Raw genomic sequence first — 9,251 nt, 5'->3', positions numbered from 1 at the left:
TTAGGACACAGAGAACACATGGCCCGAGGAATGGCCATGTAATCACCCAGGGAGAAGGAGGCCATCTGCAAACCATGGAGAGGCCTTAGAAGAAACCAAACTTGCCAACACCTTGATGTCTGACTTCTAGCCTCCAGAATTTAGAGAAAATAATTCTCTGTGGTTTATGCCACTAGTCTGTGATATTTTGTTATGGCTGCCCTACAAAATGAATACAGAAACACATACTTGATTTTTCAAACTTAAGGTTAAAACAAAACACAATTGCTCCTCGTGAAAATGTGTCATCCCTCTTCCCTCATCAGCCATCTTCAACCTTGTAAATGTCCTCAAGTCAGAAAACTACCAGTGATCACCTAGCATCCTCCCATTCTCTTATCCCCAACACACCAACCATCACACCTCTGTTAGTCCTATCCCAAAGTATATTTTGAATCTATCTACTTCACTTTACATCCCATCATAATCAACTTAGTCTCCACCACTATTAATCCACTTGGGTTATTGCAAAAGCCTCTTCAATAACTTTCTCCATTTCACCCGCCTTTACTTCAGCATCTTATTTAGTTCAGCAGCAAAAGTAATCTTTTTAATACTTATAACTGTTGCCCCCTCTCCTTGCTTAAACCCCTTGAGGAGTAATTGCAATAAAATCCCTTAATATGACCTATTTGCTCTAGCCTCTGGCCATCTACCACCAAACATATCTAGTGCCCCTAAACTCCATCTACACTAATTTTCTTTCCATTCCTGGAAAATGCCAAGCTCTTTCTTGGCTCAAAGGCTTCACTTTGCTTCCTCCACTTGGAAGATTTCTCATACCTCTCTTCCTACAGCTTGACCCTTCCCTTTGTTTTCAGTTTTAATAGCAAGTCCTCCATTGAGGCCTTCACTGTCCGTCTATTTCAAAGACTGACTCTTTTCTCCATTTCCACCTCTTCTTTATTTCCTTAGTATTTATTACAGTATGAAGTACTCTTATTTGAAGCCTACTTGTTATTTTTATATAGATATATAGATATATGTATACATATAGGTATTATTAGAAGTGGGAAGACAGCGTTGAGTGGGTGTTCAGTAAAGATTTATTAAGGAATCTTATAGAAGATCTGCTTGGGACCCTGGGTGGCTCAGTCTATTAAGGATCTGCCTTTGGTTCAGGTCATGATCCCAGGGTCCTGGGATTGAGCCCCACATTGAGTTCCCAGTTCAGCGGGGAGCCTTCTTCTCCCTCTGCTGCTCCTCCTGCTTGTTCTCTCTTTCTCTCACTCTCTCTGTCAATACATAAATAAATAAAATCATAAAAAAAAGATCTGCCTGCCTTATGTTCATTTCAAGCTAAAGCTGTAATGCTAGGTCAAAGACCAAGGAGACGAGATAACCATTGGGCCTATAAGGCTGGATGAAAAGAGCAGAACTCTCCAGATGGAGGGACTCACTGAGGGACTGAAGTAAATGTGGGCCATGTACCTGCTTGACTGAAGACTCTAAGCTTGGAAAGCAGGTGTGGGGAAAAGAACTACAGGAGGCTTTTCCAGTTGTCCCCTTGAGGTAGAACCTATGATTTGGTGGCAGTTGGTGACAAATTCTATCAAAGTTAACAATAAAAAGATTAATCTTTCCATGTATTCCATTTCTCCATTTTTGGAATTTAGGTTGTTTTTAATTTTTGCTATTAGAAATCATATTACAATAAAATTCTTTGTTCATGATTTTATTTGCTGCCTCTTTATTTTTTATCTATTTCTCCTATTATAATTGGGACCATGGCACAAAGTAGGTGCTCAAAATAAAGACTTGTCGACTGCATCTTGTATTTTCTTAGGACAGAGTTCAGGTGTGATATAATACAGGTAAATAGGTTAGTATGATGTCTCATAAGGAGGGGCACCTGGGTGGCTCAGTGGGTTAAGCCTCTGCCTTTGGGGGGCACCGGGGTGGCTCAGTGGGTTAAAGCCTCTGCCTTCGGCTCCGGTCATGATCCCAAGGTCCTGGGATTGAGCCCCACATCGGGCTGTCTGCTCAGCAGGGAGCCTGCTTCCTCCTCTCTCTCTCTGCCTGCCTCTCAGCCTACTTGTGATCTCTATCTGTCAAATAAATAAATAAAATCTTAAAAAAAAAAAGGCCTCTGCCTTTGGCTCAGGTTGCGATCTCAGGGTCCTGGGATGGAACCCCACATCGGGTTCTTTGCTTGTGGGGAGGCTGCTTCCTTCTCTCTCTCTGTCTGCCTCTCTGCCTACTTGTGATCTCTCTCTGTCAAATAAATAGATAAATAAATCTTAAAAAAAAAGAAATTATAAAAAACAATGTGTCATAAGGAATATTAACTATTGCTGACTGAAATGTATTGGCTCTTGAAACATGACAGCCAAGTTTGTTTATAAAAAGGTTGTGATAATTTACAATGCTGCCAGCACTATTAATAAATTAATTCAATAATTTTTTTGAGCACATGCTATAGGCCAAGAACTGTTCAAGATATATGGGATAGAGCACTGAGTAGAACAGACAAAACTTCTTCCTTTATGGAGTTTTCGTTGTAGTAGAGAAGACAAAAGTTATGTATCTATCCATATAATACAGCTGACACTTGAACAATGCAGGGATTGAGGGCTGATCACCTGCAGAGTTGAAAATCCATGTATAACTTTTGACTCCCCAAAAACTTAATTACTAATAGCCTACTGTTGACCAGAAGCCTTACCAATAACATCAACAGTTAACACATATTTTGTATCTTATATGTTTTATATACTGTATTTTTACAATAAAGTAAGCTAGTGAAAAGAAAATGCTATGTAAAAAGTCATAAGGAAAATATATTTACAGTACTTTACTATAAAGAATTCATATAAGTGGACCCATGGACCTGCTCTGTTCAAGGTCAGCTGTACATATAGATTGTAAAAGTTGTTGTAAAAGTTATTTTAAGAGTTATCAATATATGACATGCAATATAATAGTATCCATTTGTGTATTATACAATAAAATATCAGGTAGTGATAATGGATATGAAAGAAAATAAAGCATGGTAAGATTCTAGAGGCAGGGTAGTATTATGGACAGGGTGGTCAAGGAAGACTGGAAGGGTAAGAGATAGAGACACAAAGGAAGGAGGTGAGGTGAGATCCACCACAAGCAGTATGGCTGGATGGAAAGTAGCAAGGGGTAGAGTGGGACAGGATGAATACCTATTTTAGTGGTCTTTCAACAGTGTGGGCACTATTTTTTTCTTTTAATGAAAATAACCCCATTGGTAAAAGTTATTTTATATATCTTCTAATTTAAAATTGTATAATTATTGATGAGATGAAGTGTTTTCCCAAATGTTTTATACTTTGTAGTTCAGGATAATATTAATAATAATAAAAGCTAGTATTTTCTAAATACTTGCCAGGTACAAGGTACTCTACGTGTTACCTTATTAAATCCTCACAACCCAGTGAAATAGGGATTATTAACATTCCCCATCTATAGAAATTATGATTGAGAAGTAATTTTCTGTAAAACAGACCATTAATAAATGTCTGTAGGTGTCTTTGGGAGTATAGAAGGACAGAAGTCTGAAATGGTCTATAGCCTCAGGCTCTGAATCCAGAGAAATGAGCACTAGAGACCACACACATCCATCTAATGCTGCTTTTATACAACAAATTTACATTATCCCAATAGCCTTCTGCATCTATACTTGTCTTAAAGATAATCACAGGTTATTTTCTAAGATCTCACAGTTTCATAGATTTATAAGGTTAAAACAAACATCTAGAAATGTTCTTTCCACTTTTTAATAAGCCTTAAAAATATTCCAGATAGCAATGCATTCATGTGGCAGAGATAGCTGTCCACTAATTCATGCTTTCTCTTCCATAGAGAAGTACCTGGAAACTCAGACAGGTAGTATGTTTCCCAGTCCCCCTGCACCTAAGTAGGTAGTTCTAGCGATTGTTATTGGTGTCAAGGTGTTATGTGGCACCTCCCTAACAAGGGTTTTAAGAGGCTCCCTGTGCCTCCATCACACAAGGTTCCTGGAAATCAGTTTCATCACTTAGTGGGGACACTCAATTGTGCTGTTAAAATATAAAAGAAAATATACTGTCATTATGTTAAGTAACTCAAATTTTAGTATTTATTTGTTGCAGTATCATGTATGTATCTTAAAGATCCCAGATCCCATAACTTCCCCTTTAATGATGCATTGAAACATCAAGTCCTTAAGGTTAAAAGACAACAAAAGTCCAGCGCAAGGAAGTGATCAAAATACGAATAAGGTCTGTTTTGTTAGTATCCCCACCACTCCCAAAATTGAAACTGTGCTTTCATTGCTTAAGTATCTTATCATTTTTATGCTTGTTTCTGTAACACACTGCTGTGAGTTGAACTGGATCTCCCAAAGAAATATGCCTAACTCTAAATTGTAGTACCTGAAAATGTGACCTTATTTGGAAAGCGGGTCTTTGCAGATATAACTCAGTTAAAAACAGGTCATAATGGATCAGGGTGGGCCTTAACCCAATGAATGGTGTCCTTATAAGAGGCAAATGTGGACACACACACAGGAAGAACACAATATAGAGATGGAGGCAGAGATTACAGTGATGCATCTACAAACCAAGAAATATCAAGGATTGTCAGCAAACCCCAGACGTTAAACGTATGGAGGAGATTCTCTTTTGAGACCTCAAGAGAGAACCAATCCTGCTGCCACACTGATTTCCAATTTCTGGCCTCCATAACTGTGAGACAATAAATTTAAGTTATCCAATTAATGACATTTTGTTATGGCAGCCCTAAGAAAATAATACACGTACATATTTTAGCACAGGTATTTCCTAATCTGAGACAGATTTTTCAATGAGATAAAGAAACTTGGCTTATGTAGGAATTCTTCCTGAGTTCTCAATATTCACTCTGGAGTCACAGGTTCTAGCAAAGTCTAGCAAAATTTCAAGAGTGCCTCGTTTCAAGTTTTCCTCCTCCTAAAGAGACTGCTATCAAGATTAATCTAGGAAAGCCAGATTTCGTTTTTGTGAAGCGGGGACTCCAGTCATATGCACTGCTTAATTTCCCTGAATGAAGGATGCCCTACACTAAAATTTATCTTTCAGGCAGAGCGCAATGTGACGGCCGCCATCACGACAGGAGCCTTAACTGGTGGTGCTGATATATTTCATGCCAGTAGGTTCAGTCATTGCAATGAACGTACACCCTCAGCTTAGCTCCAGTTGAGGCTAAGGGTAAAATAAAAGACTTCACCCGTCTTTATATTCGTATTTGTAATGTTTATCTGCCACTTCAAATTCTCCTCGGAAAAAGGCAGAAGGAAATAAGAGAGACTGAAACCTATGAGCAGAAAGACAACCAAACCAGAAAACGAAGGAGTCTTTTTCACTAAAATGCCAATCAGCGCGCCGAAACTTTGTTGCAAGACACGCCGAACACCTCTACTTGGCTTTCGCAAACTTCTGCATTTGGCGTTTTCCTCTCAAAGCAACGCAAAGCCGACACTGCGCACGCGCGCCAGTCGAGGTGCCCTGGGAGGATTCCGGCGCAGGCGCGCGGGCCGGGAAGTGGGCGGGCTCGCGCGCGTGCTCTGTGGTTCACTTCCGGCCTGCCCCTCCCCCTCCCCGCGTAGCTACCTTCCCCCTTCTCCCTTCTCCTCCCCAGTCTCTTCCCCAACTCTCCCCACCCCTCGCGTTCTCCGCCCCGCTTGCCTCCTGTCCTTCCCCGCCCGCTCCATCCGGGTCGCTGACGGCTGTCTCTAGACTGGACAGCGGTGGCTGCTGTTTTTCTCTGGGTACCCGGTAAAGTTTCACAGGAGCCGGGGAAGGGAGCTGCGGAGCAGCGGAGCAGCGGCACCGACGCCGGAGGAGCCCTGGTGTTCGCCGCCACTGGCTGAAGAAGGAGGGTCCAGGAGCTGGAGACCTGCCTCAGCTGCCGCGCTGCCTCGTTCTCTGGGGAGGCGCCGCCCCCCGTCGCCCTGGGCTTCTCCTGCCTTGAGGGGCTGGGTGAGTCGTTGCCCCGGTGGGTTCGGGTGCGTGTGACGGCGTTAGGGAGGGGGCAGGCCGGGCTGGGCGGATTCAGGCCGGCCTGGCGCTGGGTGCTTTCTCAGCGCTTCCTCGGGGTGGGGGGCTGGGGACGAGGACTTTGTCGCTGCTCTCTGGCCGGGGGGCTGAAATGTCGCACGTCCTTGGGGAAGGGCCTCCCTGGGACTGAGGCGCGCCGAAGTGAGGAGTCTTGTCGCCTGGTCTCTTCGGCTGCTGCGAGCGGGCGGCTGCCGTAGTTGAGTGATCGGCCCGCGGGGTTGGGTGTGTGCAGACGATTTCACTCCCCTGGTTCCCCTGGGCTGATCTGAGTGCACGTTCTGGGGATGATGGGAATAAAGTGCTTCTCATTCCCCTACCTGTTGCTGGTGAGAGGACGCCTTTCTCATACCTCTGACTTTTTTAAAGAAAAGGATGATAAACGATGGTTAAACCTTATGCGCTGAAATCAGGGGTATTTTTCAGTCCTCTATTCTTTAAAAAAAAAAAAAAATTACGGCTAGACAATGCAGAACTCTTGGGAACCATCGAGTTCCACTGTCCCAAAGAATAAAATCAAACTTCTCTGAATAGATAGGTCATGGAATGGACAGCTTTGGTAATTGCTAGCCCGAACGTAGGAAAGTTGGATTTTGAAACTTCGCAGGTTCTGTGTAAGGAATGTGGGTGACTGCAACGGGAATAAGGCTGACTTCCTGTAATTGTTATTTAGTAACGTGATGTGTTTAAAAGTCTGTGTGGGTTTACAAAAAGAGGACTCTTTGATAAGTGTCTTTACAAGGGAAGAAATAATGTACTGGAAAGTTCTACAGATTTCGCCACCAGACTATCAATGTCCCATCCCCCATTCCTGTTCTTGAAAAATCGGCAGCGCTAGGGTTGTTTGCAGTTTTTTCCCATTTTCAAATACTTGTTATAGAGGTATAGAGAGATATAGATTGCCCAGGGGAACTATTTTTCTGTCACGGTAGCCATTCGTAATAGAAAATGTTGAATTTGGGGGAACGTCTTGATGCTGAAACTCCATATTTTGTTTTGTGAGTATATAATTATGTACATTGACTTAGTTTTAAAATTAAATAAGTGGTGAGGTCGGAGTGTTACTGTTTTGATATATAAAATACATTTTTATAAATAAAAATATAAAAATAAATAATTTTTTATAAATAAAAATGTATTTTATTAAAAAATACATTAGACGAGTGTCTTAAGATTTGGCGAGAACTATACTTTTCTTTACGGCCTATTAGTGTGAATAATTGGAAGATCATTTAAATTGTGGGAAATTTAAAGTTTCCATTATTAGTTTTATTTCTCTTACAAATAAGAACTTCAGTTTGCTGATACAGAGGTAGGTATTAAAAGGTTTAATTATGTTGTGACTTGAAGATTGCAAGGTTTTATGTTTGTGTAGTTGGCAAAATTTTTCATTATGTGTATACTTGATTTTGGGGTTAGTGGATGTTTTATTTCTTGCTCAATAAAATGATTTAAAGTGAAGCAAAAATTAATTTCATCAAAGTACTTACTATTTCCATTAGTCACAAGATAGCAAAAAGTCAAAACTGGTCAATATGTTGTAAATTTTCCAGAGAATTACAGAGTGACATTTTCTGTAAATGTTTCTGTATATTTTTAAAAATTCCACTGCTTGGTTTTTGAAACTGGGTGATAGTTATGTAGCATATTATAAAATAGATTTCATGTTTACTCTGTAGTAATTATTGTAGCATAGCACTTGAAAGAACAATTATACATCATGTTTCCTTTGAAGTCATATTAACCTTTTTGTATCTCCTCAGACATAGGTATACCTCCAACTTTCCAGTGTTTCAGAAGGAAGTTTTTTTATTGAAACTGGAAGACCAAAAGAATTACAAACATGTTGTGCTGGGGAAATGCATCTTTTGGACAGCTAGGTTTGGGTGGAATTGATGAAGAAATTGTGCTAGAGCCCCGAAAAAGTGACTTTTTTATAAATAAAAAGGTCCGAGATGTGGGATGTGGACTCAGACATACTGTATTTGTTCTGGATGATGGAACAGTGTACACATGTGGATGTAATGATCTAGGACAGCTAGGTCATGAAAAATCCAGAAAGAAACCAGGTAAGTTGAAAATTTTTTTGTCTGCTCTTTCTAATATATCATGTAAGTTTGAAATGTCAAGTAATTTTCTCTATTCCTAAACTCATATTTTTTTTTTTTATCAAGCTTTAAAAGCAACTAGGAGTTAAATACATCCTTTACATTTGCATGTTTCTAAATACTTCATTATCTTGTGGTTTTATTATTTTAAACTACTGTTGTTATAAACCCTTATTGTATGAAGCTTTGGTTTCAGAATATAATTATGGGTGATGTAAAGCAATAGAGAAAACCAGCATGCCATGTGGATACCTTTTCTCTTGGACAGAGTATATAGGTATAGAGCATATAGAATGTAGGTCCTATGTAATAAGTACTAGTCAGCTACTTTGGCAGATTTTAAATGCATAACTTATTGTATTGTTTTCCATACATCAGAAAGAAAAGTAAATAAGATGGAAGCTTGCCTAAAATTTATTCTAATTTTTCTGTTGTTCTCCCTATGGTGTATGAAATACATTTTATTTGGTTTAGTTTGAAGTATCTTTTGTTCCCCTAATTTCCAACTTTCAGGTAGCAGCACTAGCTATTAAAAGTTTTGTGACTGTGATTATGTACTGATTTTGTAGTAGCGGTATAAGCCAAATGTAAATTTTAGTGTAATGAGAATTTTGAGGAATTTTTTCACGTGTCATGTTCTCTTTTCCTATATATAGACTTTAAAATATTATGACACTTAGAAATATTGTTATGTGACTTTTGCTCTCAATTATGAATATTAAAAGTTAATTCTTAAGATGGTAAATTCAGGTAAGACCATAGCTGTACTGATTTATAGTTTCTTCTTTTAACTAACAATAATGGCACTTAAATATTTTCTATGGGATTATTTTTCTTTACCACTTTATTATTTAAGTGGTTTAGGTTGTTAATCTACTTTTGAGAGAATAATGGAGATATAAAATAGTAAGATATTAAAGCATGTTATTCATCTTTCATATCATCTCACCACCATGCCAAACCTCACCTTTCTAACTTGTAAAAACTGTGTAGTTTTCATCCTTTCTTTGTTGTTAGGGTCTTAATCTTTTTCCTTCTGCTTTAATTTGTAATTTAAGTGTTT

General features: G+C 39.3%; 1 protein-coding gene across 1 annotated transcript; it reads left to right on the top strand.

Moving 5' to 3' along the window:
• The first annotated feature begins 5,866 nt into the window (after positions 1 to 5,866).
• Positions 5,867 to 9,233, top strand: LOC123392999 (probable E3 ubiquitin-protein ligase HERC4). Its single transcript, XM_045083420.1, has 2 exons — positions 5,867 to 6,005; positions 7,844 to 9,233. Exon 2 carries the CDS (start codon positions 7,924 to 7,926, stop codon positions 8,227 to 8,229), a length of 306 nt encoding a protein of 101 aa, XP_044939355.1. The 5' UTR covers positions 5,867 to 6,005; positions 7,844 to 7,923; the 3' UTR covers positions 8,230 to 9,233.
• The last annotated feature ends 18 nt before the right edge of the window (positions 9,234 to 9,251 follow it).

The sequence above is a fragment of the Mustela putorius genome, unplaced genomic scaffold (genome assembly GCF_011764305.1).
Source record: "Mustela putorius furo isolate JIRA1106 unplaced genomic scaffold, ASM1176430v1.1 tig00000698_pilon_pilon_pilon, whole genome shotgun sequence".
Lineage (NCBI taxonomy): Eukaryota > Metazoa > Chordata > Mammalia > Carnivora > Mustelidae > Mustela > Mustela putorius.
This window is presented reverse-complemented; position numbering and strand designations above follow the sequence as displayed.

Coding starts and splice junctions, on each gene's coding strand:
- LOC123392999 (XM_045083420.1), top strand. CDS start 7,924: ATGTTGTGCTGGGGAAATGCATCTTTTGGACAGCTAGGTTTGGGTGGA.